Here is a 19,772-nt window from a genome sequence, read left to right on the forward strand (position 1 = left end):
TATATATTGATATAATAATTGTACCTATGTAATATAGATCTGTAGAATTCATTTCTAAAACTATATATATATATATATATATATATATATATATATACTGTTATATATATCATGTGTGCTATTATGTAAGACTGGGGGTTTTATGAAGCATTGTTTAAAAGAGCCAACTACTGGAAACAATTTGAATGCCTATCAACGAGTATCTGGTTGAATAAATTATAGACGTCTATATAAGAAATATTATGCAGCCATTGAAAATCATATGCAGGGTCCTCTTTATAGACTGACATGGAGTGATCAAGATGTATTGTTAGGCGGAGAAAGAGAGAGAGAGAGAGAGAGAGAGAGATTCTTTCTCCTTCCGTATGACAGCTCTCAAAGCATCGTCCAAGGACTGCTGGGTGTCCCTGAGACCCTAGCAGGGGATCTGTGCGCTCCTCCATTTTTGCAAATCCCTTTCTCTATGAGATTGGATTTTCATCATTTGCTTCAACAAAACGACATATCACAACAAATTGAACGCAGGAGCAGAAATGAGAATCCAGCTGTTTTCTATTAAGCAGACATTGGAGAGGTTTGCAAAAATGAAAAATAATACGTCTTTCCTCACTAAACTTTTTTGGTTTGGAAAAAAGTAGTTGTTTCATAAAATATTTTATTTATGCAAATGTGTAATGTGATATTTTAATTATTTTTAAAATGAAGGAATAAATATTTTAAAAACAGCTTTATGGAGATATAATTCATATACCATATAATTCAGCCATTTCAATAGTTTTTAATATGTCACAGAGTTGGGCAACCATCACCACATTAATTTTAGGACATTTCATCATCCTCCAAAAGAAATGCTAGACTCCTTAGCCATCATCCCCCTATCCCCCACCCCCATCCCACATCCCCTGGCAACCACTAATCTATATTCTGTCTCTATGGATTTGCTATTCTGGATGTTTCATATAAATGGAACAAGATGACATGTGGTTCTTTGTCACTGGCATCGTTCACTTAGCATAATGTTCTCAAGGTTTATCCATGTTGTACCGTGTACCAGGACTTCATTTCTTTTTATGGCTGAATAATATTCCATTGTGTGGATAGACCACATTTTGTTTATCCATTTGTCAGTTGATGGACATTTGGGTTGTTTCCACTTTTTGACTAGTATGAATAATGTTGCTATGAGCACTCGTATACAAGTTTTTGTGTGGACATATGTTTTCAATTCTCTTGGATGCAAGTGGAATTGCTGCATCATATGGTAACACGGTGTTTAACATTTTGAGGAACTACCAGACTGTTTCCAAAGCAGCTGAACATTATATGGGGGTTCTAATTCTCCACATTATGGCCAACACTTTTCATCATATTTCTTTTTGTTTATAGCCATCCTAGTGGGTGTGAACTGGTATCTCATTGTGGTTTTGATTCTTATTTCTCTGATGGCTAGTAATGTTGAGCATCTTTTTATGTATGCATCGACCAGTTGTATAAATAAATATTTTTATATTTAAAAAAATTTAAATTTCTAATAAGGTAAATATCAATGGAGATAACCCACATTTTTACAAAAAGTTCTTTGGGGTCCTCAATAATTTTAAAGAGCGTTCAGGGGCCTGAGACCATAACGTTTGAGAAGCAGCAGCTAGACTGAGTGTGGGTCAGGTCAGAATATAGCTCTAGTGAAAATATTCCAACCATTCTTTCTTCCTGATAACACGGTTAAACACCATGTTACCATATGATGAGCTCTCTATTCACCCACTGAGCCTCTCTTCCCCAGACAAAAGGATGAATGAGGGCAGCTCTTTGGGCTGCAAGCATCAATATAAGACAAAATGTCAATGGCTTGCTTTTACTAATTATGGCACGGGCACGAACCCATGTCCCCTGCATTAGCAGGCAGATTCTCAACCACTGTGCCACCAGAGAAACTCTAGACTGATTTTTTTTTTAAAGGAAATTCTGATCATGTCACTCCTGTGTTTTTCTTCACTACCCCCCCAGTTGTTCTGCATTTTAAATATATGTGTGTAATGTGTGTGTCTGAGTATATATGTATTTGTATATACATACATATATAATGTATATACTATGTATATAAGCATATTTATGTAATATATATATACACATACAGGAAAAATATCAGAAAGACACACTTAATATTAAGACTGCTTGTCTCAATGAATGGATAAAGAAGATGTGATTATATATATACACACACACACACACAATGGAATACTATTCAGCCATACAAAGAATGAAATAATGCCATTTTCAGCAACATGGATGGACCTAGAGATTATCACACTAAGTGAAGTAAGTCAGACAGAGAAAGACAAATATCATATATCACTTATGTGTGGAACGTAAAAAATGATATAAATGAACTTATTTACAAAACAGAAACAGATTCACAGACATAGAGAATGGATTTATGGCTTCCAAGTGGGGAGGGAGGGTCGGGGATGGATGGATTGGGAATTTGGAGTTGGCAGATGCAAACTATTATTACATATAGGATGGATAAACAACAAGGTCCTACTGTATACCATGGGGAACTATATTCAATATCCTGTGATAAACCATAATGGAAAAGAATATGAAAAAGAATGTGTATATATATATATATATATATAACTGAATCACTGTGCTGTACAACAGAAATTAACACAACATTCTAGATCAACTATACGTCAATAATGTAAATTTTTTTAAAAAGACTGCTTGGAGGTTTCCCTGGTGGCGCAGTGGTTAAGAATCCGCCTGCCAATTCAGAGGACACGGGCTCGAGCCCTGGTCTGGGAGGATCCCACATGCCGTAGAGCAGCTAAGCCCGTGCGCCACAACTACTGAGCCTGCGCTCTAGAGCTCGCAAGCCACAACTACTGAAGCCGGCGGCCCTAGAGCCCAAGCTCCACAACAAGAGAAGCCACCACAATGAGAAGCCCGCGCACCACAACGAAGAGTAGCCCCCACTCGCTGCAACTAGAGAAAGCCCAAGCGCAGCAACGAAGACCCAATGTTGCCAAAAATAAATAAATAATTTTTTAAAGTGCATTATTCGAGCAGGGCTACATAAATAAATAGATCAATAGTAGAGAATGGAGACTCTAAAAACACACCCCTGTATACAGGAGACTTTTGTGCATGAGAAAAAGTCAAGTTTTACAACACAAATGTTCATTGACAGATAAGTGAAGAATGTTATGTCTATACAACAGAATAATAGTCAACAACAAAATGAATGAATGATTGAAACAGGGGGTAAATAAGGTGAATCTCTAAATCCAAATTCCCAGTGAAAGAAACCACACCCAAGGAGTACATGCCGACTGTATGATACTCTTTACTGAAAATTCTAAAAAATGCACACTCATCTATGATGATGGAAAGCATACCAGTCAGTGGTCACCTGGGCAGGCAGGAGAAACAGGCCACATAGGCTCATGTGGAAAATTTTGGAGAGGATAGAAATGATCTTGATTGTGATCATGGTGTCACAGGTCTACACAGACATCAAACTGCAAGAAATCATAAATTGATAATATGTGCAGTTTATTGTAATTCAATTATACCTAAATGAAATTGTAAAAAATAGTTTTAAAGTCACCTTTTTTTGCATGAAAGAGACACAATCAACAGTGTGAAAAGACAACCTATGGAATGGGAAAATATATTTGCAAGTCATATATCCGATAAGGGAGTTAATATCCAGAATATATGAAGAACTCAGCACTCAACAACAACAATAAGAAACTAATGACCCAATTAAAAACTGGGCAAAGGCCTTGACTAGACATTTCTCCAAAGAAGATATGCAAATGGACAACAAGTGCATGAGAAGATACTCAACAGCGTTAATCATTAGGGAAATGCAAATCAACACAACAATGGGGTCCTAGGATAAAACAGTTGGAACCCTTGGGCACTCCCAGCACAAAATGATGTGAAAGAGCAGAAAACAGTATGGAAACAGAATTACCCTATAATACAGCAATTCCACATCTGGTATATACCCCAAAGAATTGAAAGCAGGGACTCAAACAGATATTTGTATACCCATGTTCATATCCGCATTATTCACAATATAGAAAAGGTGGAAACAACCCAACTACCCAATATAAAAATGAGCAGAAGACCTGAATACACATTTTTTCCAAAGAAGACTTAGAGATGGCCAACAGGCAAATGAAAATATGCTCAGCATAGCTAATCATTAGAGAAATGCAAATCAAAACCAATGAGACATCATTGGTTACACCAGTCAGAATGACCATCATCAAAAAGTCTACAAATAGGGCTTCCCTGGTGGCGCAGTGGTTAAGAGTCCGCCTGCCATTGCAGGGGACACAGGTTCGAGCCCTGGTCTGGGAGGATCCCACAGTCTGTGAAGCAACTAAGCCCATGCGCCCAACTACTGCCCCTGTGCTCTAGAGCCTGCGAACCACGACTACCGAGCCCGCGTGCCACAACTACTGAAGCCTATGTACCTAGAGCCCACGCTTCGCAGCAAGAGAAGCCACCGCAATGAGAAGCCCGCGCCCCGCAATGAGGAGTAGCCCTCGCTCGCGGCAACTGGAGAGGGCCCACGCGCAGCAACGAAGACCCAACGCAGCCAAATAAATAAATAAATTTATTTATTTATTAAAAAAGAAAAAGTCTACAAATGACAAATGTTGGTGAAAAGGAAACCCTCCTACACTGTTGGTGGGATTGTAAGTTGGTGCAGCCACTGTGGAAAACAGTATGGAAGTTCCTTTAAAAGCTAAAAATAGAACTACCGTATGATCCAGCAATCCCACTCCTGGGTCCGTATACATAGACAATGAAAACACTAATTCAAAAAGATGCAGGTACCTAAAAAGAAAAAAAAAAAAAAAGATACAGGCACCTCAGTATTCATAGCAGCACTACTTAGAATCGGCAAGACACGGAAGCAACTTAAGTGCCCATCAACAGATGAACAGATAAAGAAGATGTGAGAGATATAGATAGATAGATAGATAGATAGATATAGATATAGATATAGATAGATAGTTAAAAGATTCTAACCAGCAAAGAGGTACACTTCAAAATGATGGCCTTCTATTTGTGCCTCTGGAGGCAAAAACCACAACATCCAGTTTGGCAAGAATGTACGAAAATGATGACCCCGCTCTCTGCTGGCTGGACTGGGAAGTGTTAGTTTCCCGGCAGGTATTGTCATCTGGTAACATATACTAAATGTTGTATGAATGTGCATGTGTCTTGACCCAACAATTTACAATTATCGAAATCAGAGAAATGTCCAAACTTGCTAAGAAGAGTTAATTGTCACTTATTCATTGTTACATTAATGACAATGGCTAAATATTCCCTATCTTTAAAAAAATAACAAATAAATAAATATATATATATGCTATAGTCCCAGTGTTGTACACTACATCCTTGCAGCCTAATTTCCACCCAAAAGTTTGTACCTCCTACTCCCCCACCCATATATTGCCATCCCTGCCCTCTCCCGACTGGTCACCACTAGTTTGTTCTCTATATCTGTGAGCCTGCTTCCTTTTTGTTATACTGCTTTGTTGTATTTTTTAGATTCCACATATAAGTGACATCATATGATATTTGTCTTTCTCCGTCTGACTTACTTCACTCAGTATGACAATCTCTAGGTCCATCCATGTTGCTACAAATGGCATTATTTCATCCTTTTTATGGCTGAGTAATATTCCATTGTATATACATACCACATCTTCTTTATCCATTCGTCTGTTGATGGACATGGGTTGCATCCATGTCTTGGCTATTGTAAATAATGTTGCTATGAGCATTAGGGTGCATGTATATTTCTGAATTAGTGTTTGGGGGTTTTGGGGTTCACTTGGGTGACAAGTTCTTCTCATCTCACAGAAGACTTCAACAATCAACCATAGTTCATATGAGGATCCAGGGAGGTCAGTTGTTTTCCCACGTACTCCGAGTTAGCTCGGGAATAGAAAGTTGAATAGAAAGCCAAACCTTTCTGAAATCCACTTCTATCTGTCCTGACTTCTAAGTATTCTCTTTAGACATTCCCACTTGGGACTTACCCCACAGAGCCCTCTTGACCTCAGTGTCCTCAAGTCACGGACTTGCTCTCAAACTGTGCCAGGAGATGAAATGTCTCTATTTATATGGAGCTGGCGGAAATTCCAGGGGTCCCTGACTGTTACCCAGTAAGCAGAGTGATTGGGTTAATGTTGTGGATCGAACCATTTTGGATAATCCAGGTGGATTCAATTTTCCATGGAAACTTCACCAGGAGAAACCATGATTTATTCAAGAGGCTTCCATATTGGTTTTGTGGTAGACTTCTTTACTGTACTTTATTTATTCTAGACTTTTATGGATTGCTTTTTTGGGGGGTGGGGTGGGAAATGGATTGGTGTTCCTGGTTTAGTGAATTTTTTTTCTAATTTGCCTGAAGTGTTCCAGGGAGAAAGAGAATAGAGATCTGATAGTTGGTGGGTTACCTATTTTTTCTCATGTATATAAGGCTTAGAAGACTTTTTTCTAGGACTTCCCTTGTGGCACAAAGGTTAAGAATCCTCCTGCCAAGGCAGGGCACAGGGGTTCGATCCCTAGTCCAGGGAGATCCCACATGTTGCGGAGCAACTAAGCCCATGAGCCACAATGACAGAGCCTGCGCTCTAGAGCCAGGAAGCCACCACTACTGAAGCCCGCGTGCCTAGAGACTGTGCTCCACAACACGAGAAGCCACCGCCATGAGAAGCCCTCGCACCACAATGAAGAGTAGCCCCCGCCCACCACAATGAGAAGAAGCCCACATGCAGCAACAAAGGCCCAATACAGCCAAAATAAATACAATTAATAAAAAGTTTTTTTAAAAAACTTTAAAGACTTTTTTTGTAATATCAGCTGATGAGCTCAACTATAATAACCTATTTCTGAGTAGGCATTTAGAAAACCAGAGATTGAACACCAGTAGGGAAAAAGAATGATGTCTATCAATTTAGGGAGCCTTCCATTTTCTAAACACCTAAGGAAGCAATATCTGAACAAGTATAGAGGGAACATATTTCAACATAATAAAGGCCACATAGACAAGAACACAGCTATTATCTACTCCACGTAGAAGCCTTGGAGGAGGAAATACACAGAACACTCTTTGAAAGAAACGTGTTTGTTTATCTGAAATTTAAATTTCACTGGTTATCCTGTATTTAATCTGGCCACCTACATGGAGCATCCTATTTACAATGAAATCACGCCCAACAGGAAGGCAATCAACAGCAGCCTCAGTTTCATGATGAAGTACTGAAAACCAATGAAACATGACTTCTTTGGAAGAAGGACACAAAGCAAAGGCTTATCAGAAAAGCATAGACTACACTAAAGTAGAAAACAAAATCCAAAGGGAACTATAAGTTATCACTCAAGGATCCTCCAAATTCACGTGAATGGAACCCCATTAGGTTCCAGTATAATCCTAAATTCTTCAAATGTCATCCTTTCTTGATATTACCTAAGTAACAAATTATCCTGAATTTCCTTCTTGGATCAGAATGCACTGGCATCTGAGGGCAGGGACTGGGGCGAGTCATTTGGAATGTCTTTTCTGGTGGCGTTTGAAAGTCCCCAGCTGGCAGAAGGCGCTGTGACACTCGGGACACACGTAGGGTTTGAGCCCAGAGTGGGTGCGTCGGTGAACATTGAGGTTCCCTCTGTGGCTGAAGGCTTTGTCGCAGTGCTCACATCGGAAAGGCTTCTCCTTGGTGTGGGTCCTCTTGTGAACACGTAGCGTGGAGTCGTGGGTGAACTTCTTGGGGCAGAGATCACAGCAGTATGGCTTCTTGCCTGTGTGGATCCGCTCGTGAGCTCGCAGGTCCGAAGGCTGCATGAACCCTTTGGCACACGTGGTGCATCGAAAAGGTCTCTCTCCTGTGTGTGTCCTCTGGTGGAGGGTAAGCTGAGATGGATAAGGAAACCTCTTGTTGCATTCCCTACACACATAGGGTGCCCATGCCCGGGCTTCTTTCCCCTCGGGAAGAATGTTGGGTCCCACCGTGCTAGGTGAACCAACGGAAGGGGACTCAAGTTGTCCTGAGAATTCTCCTTTGTCCAAAGATGTGGCTTCTTCTTGATGTACTTCTTGGAAACTGGGACTGTGGGCCTGTTTCCTTTTGAAACCTCCTAGACCCCTCAGAGAACCTTTTCTGTATCCACAGTTAGTAGAAACTTCTCCCTCTGGAACACAAGAGGAAAACGTTCAGCATCCACATTTGAAATATGAATTCCTTCTTGGGGATTCTTCCCACCCTCTGCCCTCTCAGAATGCTCTGAAAAAAGAGATTCAGCACACAGCACTTAACAAGGAGCATTTTCCGTGACGGCAGCCTCATCGAAACCCAGCGCTGACGTGGCAGAGAACTTCCCATCAACTAAACTACCTAAGAGTCTACATTATGACACACTCTGGAAAGGGGATGATGGAGAAGGTTGGTTTGGAGAACCAACTCACCTCCCATCCCCGCCCAAGAGATGGTAATGCTGGGTACCCAGCCCCAAGTCACCGTAGGGAGGGAGTCACTAACTCCTCTGAATTCCAAGTTTCCAGACTCACCAGGACCTTTCAGATGTTCAGGCTCTTGAGATTGATGGGTTCTTGTCTCTTCTGGGTCTTCCACCAGGCCTTTCTCCAAGCTCTCCTTGGGTGTCAGACCCTCCATTCCACCTGTTTCAGAAAAGGTCTCTGGCAGGAGACCTTTCTGGTCCTGACAATGAGCAACCAAGCAGAGTCAATAACCCATCTATCTTAGTCCATGGAAAGCTCTGTTGCATCTTTCCCCATCCCTGTCATATCATGATCTAAGACTCCAACTTTCTGAATATCAGTTTGGGGGATATGCCCTAACTTCTTCTGGGCCACCCCATCACCCCAATTGATAATCATCTCCTGATTCCTAAGTCTGTCCCTGATCTCTACTGGCCACATCTTGCAGTCAAGTCTGGATACCACAGTTGGCACTCTGAATTCTCCATGCATACATCTCTCTGTGTCATCTCAGTACTCCCTGCCCCTGACTCTGGAAGCAAAGGACCCTGGGTACATTCTCCCAAGTTCATCACCTTTTCCTACTTTGTTTGAATTTGTCCTTCTGATGGTGGTTATGCAGTGCGTGGTAAGATGATGAGCAGCATCCCTGGTCTCTACTCACTAGAAATCAATAGCATCCCCTCCCCAACACCCAACCCAATTTGGACAAATCAGCTGTCTCCAGACATTCTCCAGTGTCCTCTAGGAGGAAAAATGAGTCGAAGTGGGAACCACTCCTTCAACTCCAAGGGTTGACCATATTCTGAACTATGAAGTGCCTCTGAGGAAAGCAACCATGTGGAAATCAACTGTCAGTGCATTTACCCGCGGCAAACTGACCTAGCACCATTCCACTGAGGCAGGATTCCTTTCTCCCCACTCTTAAAACTACACGTACTCATGGCAAAGGGAGAAAGATGGATGAGTCTTCATTCTCACACAAGCTGGAAAATGTCTAGGAACTGAAGGCATCCATGAAAATCCCTGAAGCCAATGGGTCCATCCCTGTCCTTTGCCAAAACTCCCAATTACTCTAGCAGCAATGTCCACCTGAACCTCTTCTAAGTTCTCCTGGACTCTCTCCAGAGACCAGGGCATCACACACTCACCTGCCTCCTTGACAGGTCCTTGGCTCCTGCCAGAATATGCAGCTCTCGTCTTTTCTGCGGGCCGTTCTCTGGAGGTATCTCACTCACAGGGGATCGGGGCTCCCTGCATTGGTCTCTCTCATCGTTCACGTCACCGGCCTCAGATCCAACCATCTCAACTTCTGAGTTTCGCACAAGAAATTCCTGTCCTTGTATGCGGACTACGGTCTGTGAAGAAAAAAACTCAATCAAAATCAGTCTCCTATATGACCTGGAAAGCAGTTCTCAAGGCATCCAATGGCATTGTACCATACAAGCACACTTTTTTGTTTGTTTGTTTAAATGATCTACATCCCTCAAGTTGGGACAGCCAAAAATAACTCTCAACGATGCCCAAAGAAACCTCTCACCCATTTGAAAATCAGCGATTTAGATAGAGTCAACCACTCAGGTCCTATATCTTGTTCAACCCCCAGTTTGCAGGTCCTGTCCCATCTCTCCCTTTCCCATACCAATCCCAAGGTTCCTACTCACACACTTCTTGGGTTTCTGCTTATTTCTTAGCATGTCCTCCAAGGCTTTGCAACTCTGCACCCCCGTTTCCTTGACTAAGACCTGGCACTCCAGCGACATGCAGATCATAAACTGCTCCAGCACTAGCTTGTCCATGATCTGTTCCTTGGTGTGAAGATCTGGCCTCAGCCACAGATGGCAGAGCTCACGGAGTCTCCTCAGATCCTGGACGGGGTCGGATTCCTCTGAGCTGATAAATGTTCTGAAGTGAACATGCCACGTTTCCTCGTCACAGTCTGGCTTTGCCACAAGTGTATCTTGGTGTGGCACAGACACTGGTGACTCTGATCCAGGGCCGCCGGGGAGCTTTCCTCGACCCCAGAAAAATATCTGGTCCTCGGCCATGTTGACGGAGGAATTTTCCAATAGGACACTGGGCAAACACTTGTAGAGCTGGTGCCAAGTGAACTCCGTGGAAAGGGATTCCCTCGGCTTCTTCTCAGCAATAGAGTCACTGTTCAGAAGGCTGGGGGTAAAAAAAAGAAAAGGAAAAGAATGAACGAGATGAGTTTCATTTTATTCCACCCTTCCCTCTCCCATACATCCCACATCCAAATACTGGCCACCACTACCCCACTGGTTCAATATTTCATACCGCAGACAATAATCCATTCTATTATAATTCTGACATCCACCTTTAGAGGAAAACAAAAACATGTCTGGTCAAAATATCCATAACGCCACGGTTCAGAAACCCTAGTTGAAAAAATGAACCACAGCACACCACACCACGGAGTGTGGAAACATTCTTCTCATCTCAGGAGAGCTCAACAATCAACTATAGTTAATGTGGGGTCTGAGGGAGATCTGCTGCTTTCCCAAGGTCTCCGAGCTAATGCAAGGTGAATAGGAAGCCAAACATTTCTGAAACCCACCTCCATCCCTCCTGATTTCTAAGCATTCTCTTTAGACATTCCCACATGTCACTTACCTCTTGGAGCCCTCTTGCCTTCAGCCTCCTCAGGTCCGGGACTGGCTCTCAAAGTGTGTCTGGAGCTGAAGTGTCTCTATTTATAGAAGAGCCAGGGGAAATTCCAGGGCTCCCTTCCTATAACCTCATCATCCCAGTGATTGGATAAAGGTCTTGGACGGAACCATTTTAGATAATCTGGGTAGATTCAATGTCCCATGGAAACTCCACCAGGAGAAACCATGATTTGTTAAAGAGGACTCCATGTTGGTTTTTTGGTCGATTTTCTTTATCGTATTTTATTTATGTTAGACTTTATGGTTTGCATTTTGGGGAGAAACAGATTGGTTTTCCTGATCTAGTGAATTTACTCTCACTGCCTGGAGAGTTCGAGGGAGTTAGAGAATTGAGATCTGATGGTTGTAACCAAATAGGTTTACCTAATCTTTTTTCTTTCTCATGAAATAAGTTGTAAAAGCCTTTTGTTTAAAAGCAGCCAATGAGGGCTTCCCTGGTGGCGCAGTGGCTGAGAGTCCTTCTGCCGATGCGGGGGTACGGGTTCGTGCCCCGGTCCGGGAGGATCCCACGTGCCGCGGAGCGGCTGGGCCCGTGAGCCATGGCCGCTGAGCCTGCGCGTCCGGAGCCTGTGCTCCGCAACAGGAGAGGCCACGGCGGTGAGAGGCCCGCGTACCGCAAAAACAACTCACAGGCAGGGCTTCCCTGGTGGCGCAGTGGTTGAGAGTCCGCCTGCCGATGCAGGGGACGCGGGTTCGTGCCCCGGTCCGGGAGGATCCCACGTGCCGCGGAGCGGCTGGGCCCGTGAGCCGTGGCCGCTGCGCCTGCGCGTCCGGAGCCTGTGCTCCGCAACGGGAGAGGCCGCAACAGTGAGAGGCCCACATACCGCAAAAAAAAAAAAAAAAAAAAAAAAAAAAAAGCAGCCAATGAGCTGAAGTGTGCGAAGAACCTATTTTTTTAAATTTTATTTTTTTTATTTATTATTTTTTAGAAGTTATTTTTATTTATTTATTTTGGGCTATGTTGGGTCTTTGTTGCTGCATGCAGGCTTTCTCTAGTTGGTGCGAGCGGGGGCTAATCTTTGTTGCCGTGCGCGGGCTTCTCATTGCGGTGGCTTCTCTTGTTGCAGAGCACGGGCTCTAGGCACGCGGGCTTCAGTAGTTGTGGCTCGTGGGCTCTAGAGCGCAGGCCCAGTAGTTGTGGCCCACGGGCTTAGTTGCTCCGCGGAATGTGGGCTCTTCCCGGACCAGGGCTCAAACCCGTGTCCCCTGCATTGGCAGGCAGATTCTTAACCACTGCGCCACTAGGGAAGCCCTATTTTATTTATTTTTTTATACAGCAGGTTCTTATTTTTTACCTATTTTATACATATTAGTGTATACATGTCAATCCCAATCTCTCAGTTCATCGCACCACCAACCTCCCGCCACTTTCCCCCCTTGGTTCGTCCTCTACATCTGTGTCTCTATTTCTGCCCTGCAAACTGGTTCATCTGTACCATTTTTCTAGGTTCCACATATATGCGTTAATATACGACTTTTGTTTTTCACTTTCTGACTTACTTCACTCCGTATGACACTCTCTAGATCCATCCAAGGAGAAGAACCTATTTCTGACTAGGCATTTAGAAAGCCAGAGGGTGTACACCAATGGGGAAAAAGAATGACATCCTATCCAAATAGGAAGCCTTCATCTCAACAAGTATAGAGGGAACATATCTCAACATAATAAAGGCCAGGTAGGCAAAACCACAGCTATCATCTACTCAATGTAAAACAAGACTTAGAAGAGGAAACACACAGAACACTCTTTGACAAAAATGTGTTTGTTTATGTGAAGTTTAAATTTCACTGGTTTTCCTATATTTTACCTGGCTGCTGTGCCAGGAGCATCCTATCTTACAATGAAATCACGCCTAACAGGAAGAAAATCAGCAGCAGCTTCAGTTTCACGCTGAAGAACTGAAAACCAATAAGACATGCATTTTTAAAAATTTATTTATTTTTGGCCGTGTTGGGTCTTCGTTTCTGTGCGAGGGCTTTCTCTAGTTGCAGCGAGCGGGGGGCCACTCTTCATCGTGATGCGTGGGCCTCTCACTATCGCGGGCTCTCGTGTTGCAGAGCACAGGCTCCAGACACGCAGGCTCAGTAGTTGTGGCTCACGGGCCTAGTTGCTCCACGGCATGTGGGATCTTCCCGGACCGGGGCTCGAACCCGTGTCCCCTGCATCGGCAGGCGGACTCTCAACCACCGTGCCACCAGGGAAGCCCAAGACATGCATTGTTGAAAGAAGAACACGAAGCAAAAACTTTGTTTTAAAAAACATACGCTTGGGCTTCCCTGGTGGTGCAGTGGTTAAGAATCCGCCTGCCAGTGCAGCGGACATGGGTTCGAGCCCTGGTCCAGGAAGATCCCACAGGCCGCGGAGCAACTAAGCCCTTGCGCCACAACTACTGAGCCTGCACTCTAGAGCTCGAGTGCCACAACTACTGAAACCCGTGCACTTAGAGCCCGTGCTCCGCAACAAGAGAAGCCACCGCAAAGAGAAGCCCGCGCACCGCAACGAAGAGTAGCCCCCGCTCGCCAGCTAGAGAAATCCGGCGCGCAGCAACAAAGACCCAACGCAGCCAAAAGGAAAAAAAGAAAAAGAGAGAGAGAGCTCAAATAATGGGGTTTACACCAGTTACATACAAGGATCCTGCATATCTCAAGGACCCTAAAGTTTGTAACATCAAAAACTGGGAGTATGTGCTCGCTTCGGCTGCACATGTACTAAAATTGGAACGATACAGAGAAGATTCGCATGGCCCCTGCTCACGGATGATACGCAAATTCGTGAAGCGTTCCATATTTTTCACCTAGAGCGGTGGGATAGGGAGGGTGGGAGGGAGGGAGACGCAAGAGGGAAGAGATATGGGGATATATGTATATGTAGAGCTGATTCACTTTGTTGTACAGCAGAAACTAACACACCATTGTAAAGCAATTATACTCCAATAAAGATGTTAAAAAAAAACAAACAAACAGGGAGTAAATTCTATAAAGTTATCAGCAGTAAATTTATTTTACGGTTGGAAAAACAAAACAAAACAGTTTCCAAAACCAGCAACAGGGAGGCGGAGTAGAGAGCTGGGGGTGGAGGGCAGGGCAGTCTAATTGCCCGTTCACTCACCAGTGGCCTTCCGCAGGTCTAGGATCCCGAGGGCTAACTTCTCCTTCTGGCCTCCATCAGTCCTGGCCGGGGATTGGGGGCGGGGGCACGACCGGGTGGTCGTTAAGGAGAACACACAGAATCCAGCAGACCCAGAGCACTGCTCGTCGGAGCAGACAGAGCCATCTGAGGGCCGGAGGGATGGGCGCTTAGGGCTGCAGAGAGCTGCAGAGAAAGGGTAGTGAGTTTGTTTAGTTATTCTGTACCTTTGCTGAGGTATCATTGATAAGCAAAAAATTACAGACATTTAAAGTGTACCTCTTTGTAAGTTTGGACATATGCGTTCACCTGTGATGCCATCAAGGCAATAGACACATACACCACCTTCAAAAATTTCCGTGGGTTGTTTTTTTTTTTTTTTTAGTTTTTTTGTTTATTTTGTCACGTAAGATCTATCCCCTTAATGTATTTTTTTTCCTTCCGGTTTAACTGAGAAGTAATTGACATGCAACACTGTATTAGATTAAGGTGTAAACTGTCACTGTTTGCAGATGACATGATACTATACATAGAGAATCCTAAAGATGCCACCAGAAAATTACTAGAACTAATCAATGAATTTGGTAAAATTGCAGGATACAAAATTAATGCACAGAAATCTCTTGCATTCTTATACACTAATGATGAAAAACCTGGAAGAGAAATTAAGGAAACACTCCCATTTACCACTGCAATAAAAAGAATAAAATACCTAGGAATAAACCTACCTAGGAAGACAAAAGAACTGTATGCAGAAAACTATAAGACACTGATGAAAGAAATTAAAGATGATACCAACAGATGGAGAGATATACCATGTTCTTGGATTGGAAGAATCAATACTGTGAAAATGACTATCCTACCCAAAGCAATCTAGAGATTCAATGCAATCCCTATCAAATTACCAATGACATTTTTTACGGAACTAGAACAAAAAATCTTAAAATTTGTATGGAGACACAAAAGACCCCGAATAGCCAGAGCAGTCTTTAGGGGAAAAAATGGAGCTGGAGGAATAAAACTCCCTGACTTCAGACTATACTACAAACCTACAGTAATCAAGACAATATGGTACTGGCACAAAAACAGAAACATAGATCAATGGAACAAGATAGAAAGCCCACAGATAAACCCATGCACATATAGACAACTAATCTATGACAAAGGAGGAAAGGATATACAATGGAGAAAAGACAGCCTCTTCAATAAGTGGTGCTGGGAAAACTAGACAGCTACATGTAAAAGAATGAAATTTGAACACTCCTTAACACCATACACAAAAATAAACTCAAAATGGATTAGAGACCTAAATATAAGACCGAACACTATAAAGCTCTTAGAGGAAAACATAGGAAGAACACTCTTTGACATAAATCACAGCAAGATCCTTTTTGATCCACCTCCTAGAGTAATGGAAATAAAAACAAAAATAAACAAATGGCACCTAATGAAACTTCAAAGCTTTTGCACAGCAAACGAAACCATAAACAAGACAAAAAGACAACCCTCAGAATGGGAGAAAATATTTGCAAAGGAATCAACAGACAAAGGATTAATCTCCAAAATATATAAACAGCTCATGCAGCTCAATATTAAAAAAACAAACAACCCAATCCAAAAATGGGCAGAAGACCTAAATAGACATTTCTCCAAAGAAGACATACAGATGGCCAAGAAGCACATGAAAAGCTGCTCAACATCACTAATTATTAGAGAAATGCAAATCAAAACTACAATGAGGTATCACCTCACACCAGTTAGAATGGGCATCATCAGAAAATCTACAAACAACAAATGCTGGAGAGGGTGTGGAGAAAAGGGAACCCTCCTGCACTATTGGTGGGAATGTAAATTGATACAGCCACTATGGAGAACAGTATGGAGGTTCCTTAAAAAGCTAAAAATAGAATTACCATGTGATCCAGCAATCCCACTACTGGGCATATACCCAGAGAAAACCATAATTCAAAAAGACACATGTTGGGCTTCCCTGGTGGCGCAGTGGTTGAGAATCCGCCTGCCGATGCAGGGGACACGGGTTCGTGCCCCGGTCCGGGAAGATCCCACATGCCGCGGAGCGGCTGGGCCCGTGAGCCACGGCTGCTGAGCCTGCGCGTCCGGAGCCTGTGCTCCGCAAAGGGAGAGGCCACAACAGTGAGAGGCCCGCCTACCACAAAAAAAAAAAAGACACATGCACCCCAATGTTCACTGCAGAACTATTTACAATAGCCAGCTCATGGAAGCAACCTAAATGCCCATCGACAGACGAATGGATAAAGAAGATGTGGTACATATATACAATGGAATATTACGCAGCCATAAAAAGGAACGAAATTAGGTCATTTGTTGAGATGTGGATGGATCTAGAGAGTGTCATACAGAGTGAAGTAAGTCAGAGAGAGAAAAACAAATATCGTATATTAACGCATATATGTGGAACCTAGAAAAATGGTACAGATGAACCGGTTTGCAGGGCAGAAATTGAGACAGATGTAGAGAACAAACGTATGGACACCAAGGGGGGAAAGTGGCAGGGGGGTGGGGAGGGTGGTGTGCTGAATTGGGCGATTGGGACTGACATGTATACACTGATGTGTGTAAAATTGATGACTAATAAGGACCTGCTGTATAAAAAAATAAATTAAATAAAAATTTAAAAAAAAAGTAGAATACAAGGGGAAGGGGAAGAGGAACAGCTCAAAGGCACACTTTTCAGGTATGGGACTCAGATGGGATGGAGTAGGCAGAGGAGGGCTGCTTTTGTTATAAACCTTGCAGTATATTGGACTTGTAAAACTTTGTATAATTTTTCGGAGTGATTACTTTGATAAAAAGTTAAAAATCAGTTTTTTAAAAAACAGATTCAGGTGTACAACCTGAAACGAACAGAACACTGCAAATCAACTATACTCCAATAAAATTTTAAAAAGAAAAAAGGAAAAAGAAGTAGAACATTAACCCCACCACAGAATTTCCCTTGCAATCACTATTACTATTCCTTTCAGGGTTAAACTGATTTTGAACCTTGTAAATTAGCTTAGCTTGTTTTTGAACTTTATACAAATGTAATACTACTGTTACACACACACGCACAGATTAAGGTGTATAGTGGGGCTTGACTTAGGTATATATTGTGAAGTTATTACAATAAGTTTAGTGAACATCCATCACCTCATGTGATTGCAAAAAAAAATTTTTCCCTGTGATGAGAACTTTTAGGATTTATTCTTTCAGCAACTTTCAAACATATAATACGGTGGTATTGGTAATGATTGTCACCTTGGTCTACTTTACATCCCCAGTATTTATTTATCTTGTAACTAACTGAACGTTTGCACCTTTTGACCACCTTCATCCAATTCCTCCTAGAGTAATGGAAATACTCTAAGTACCAAAATACTCTAAATACCAAAAAATACAAAAAAATACTCTAAATACCAAAGGCCAACCCCGGCCTTTGGTAACCACCAATCCAATGTATTTTTCTATGGGGTTTATGGGTTTGTTTTGTGTTTTTTTAAGATGCCACATAAAAGTGACATCATACAGGAACTTCCCTGGTGGCGCAGTGGTTGAGAATCCGCCTGCCAATGCAGGGGAGCTGGGTTCGAGCCCCGGCCCAGGAAGATCCCACATGCCGCGGAGCAACTAAGCCCGTGCGCCACAACTACTGAACCTGCGTGCTAGAGCCCGTGAGCCACAACTACGGAAGCCCGCGTGCCTAGAGCCCGTGCTCCGCAACAAGAGAAGCCACCGCAATGAGAAGTCTTCGCACCGCGACGAAGAGTGGACCCCGCTCGCCGCAGCTAGAGAAAGCCCGTGCGCAGCAACGAAGACCCAATGCAGCCAAAAAAAAAAAAAAAAAAAAAGTGAGATCATACAGTATTTGTCTTTCTCTGTCTGACTTTTAACATATTATAAAGTGCAGAATACCCTATTGGTAACCGAAGTTTCATCCCTACGTCTTTTTGTCTTAAATATATAATAGAAAGTTAAAACGAACATTTCCGAATTTTGTGAAGTTTTTGTGGAGCACATTTATTTAAGTAAAACAAGAGAGTTGTTTGACTTAAGTTTTATGTAAGTAAAACAAGGGAGAATGCCAAAGGAAGGAAGGAAGAGGGTATTCGATACATTAAACATGCCCCACCAAACCCCACCATGCGTGAGTGACCCAAGTTTAAGAACCACAGAGACCTCACCACCCACCCCCTACCCATTCCCTTTGGCCCATCACCAAGCCCCGAAATGCCTCATCCTCACTCCTTCCTCCACCCCCTTCCCAGACCTCCTGTCCTTGTACCTGCCCTCACCTGTGCCCCGTCCCCTCTGCCCCCATTTCTCCCCTTCTCCTCGTCCTTTCCTACCTCCCCGCATCCTCCCAGGACTGTCACCACCTCCCTGCTCTCACCTCACTGGCGTTGGCAGCTCTCCCCAGCTCTCTCCGGTCTGGCCTTGGGGCCCAGCTCCCGAGACTCCAGCTTTTATGCCTGAGGAGGGAAAGCAGGGGAGGTGGCGCTCAGCGAACTAGAAGGCAAGAGGGAGAGAGAGTGTGGAGGACGGAGTGGAGAGAGCTGAGCGCTCACCCGCAGGGGAGGCTTCTCCTAGCTGCTCTGTGAGGTCACTACAAGGATGTTTCTCAGTAGGAAACGTTCCTCTGCCTCAGTTTCCCCCACAGGCCCTCCAGCCCGAGGTGTTCGCTCTGCATGTGCCCAAGGAGCTCCCCTGTGCTGTGTCTGTATTTGTGGGCAGGGGGCAGCAGGGGTGGGTGCGTGCGGAGCTTGGTATTCTTAGCTCTATCCATGGCCTTGATTTCTCTTGACCTGTAGCTGGCTCTTTGGCTTGTAGCGACTCGGGAGGGTGCTTCTGGCATCTAGTGGGCAGAGGCCAGGGGTGCTGCGTGACCTCCTCCAGGGCGGAGGACAGCCCCCCAGCAAAGAACGATCCAGGCCCAAACGTCAATAGTACCAAGGATGGGAAACCCTGCAGCAGCCTCTAAACGGTACCCAGAACTCAATACATACTTGCTGGATGAACAAATGAAGTGCATGTGTGTGTGTGCATGTTTGCCTCCCTCCCTCTCCGTTTCTGTTTCTTGGTTTATCTGTTTCTCTGCCTCTTGGCTCTGGACAGCATCCATGTTCCAGAGGCATGTACTCCTGGCTTTGCCCCGTGCTTCCTGACGTCCTGGTCCTCGCGGGACATGGTTTTCCTCATCTCTGTGATGAAGGGTCGCAGCTCAGCCTCTGAGAGCCTTGCCTGTATTATGTGGGCCTCCGTTCCAGCTCCTCACCCCAGCCCTGCTGGAGTCCAAGCTCGCTCTGCTGGCCGCACGACAGGCCAATAAATCGGAGACAAGGTGTTGAGGCGGGGAATACGACTTTATTCAGAAAGCTGGCAGACTGAAGTCTCC

General features: G+C 43.7%; 1 protein-coding gene and 1 non-coding gene across 2 annotated transcripts; one reads left to right on the plus strand and one right to left on the minus strand.

Moving 5' to 3' along the window:
* Positions 1–7,588: 7,588 nt before the first annotated feature.
* On the minus strand, positions 7,589–10,590 carry ZSCAN5B (zinc finger and SCAN domain containing 5B). The gene is made up of 4 exons (XM_059045597.1): positions 10,207–10,590; positions 9,694–9,900; positions 8,612–8,762; positions 7,589–8,235 (listed from the first exon to the last, which is right to left on the minus strand). Exons 1-4 carry the CDS (start codon positions 10,588–10,590, stop codon positions 7,589–7,591), a joined length of 1,389 nt encoding a protein of 462 aa, XP_058901580.1.
* A 3,327-nt stretch (positions 10,591–13,917) lies between these two features.
* Positions 13,918–14,024, plus strand: LOC131745677 (U6 spliceosomal RNA). Its single transcript, XR_009332410.1, has one exon. It is a non-coding gene; the product is annotated as a U6 spliceosomal RNA (small nuclear RNA).
* The last annotated feature ends 5,748 nt before the right edge of the window (positions 14,025–19,772 follow it).

Source organism: Kogia breviceps, chromosome 18, assembly GCF_026419965.1.
Source record: "Kogia breviceps isolate mKogBre1 chromosome 18, mKogBre1 haplotype 1, whole genome shotgun sequence".
NCBI classification, from domain to species: Eukaryota; Metazoa; Chordata; class Mammalia; order Artiodactyla; family Physeteridae; genus Kogia; species Kogia breviceps.

Excerpts from the sequence above, each read along its gene's own strand:
- ZSCAN5B (XM_059045597.1), bottom strand. The coding sequence starts at position 10,590 with ATGGCCGAGGACCAGATATTTTTCTGGGGTCGAGGAAAGCTCCCCGGC. Across the intron at positions 9,901-10,206 it reads AGCAGAAACCCAAGAAGTGT|ACCGTAGTCCGCATACAAGG; the intron begins GTGAGTAGGAAC and ends TTTTCTTCACAG. Across the intron at positions 8,763-9,693 it reads AGGACCTGTCAAGGAGGCAG|GACCAGAAAGGTCTCCTGCC; the intron begins GTGAGTGTGTGA and ends GCTCATTGTCAG.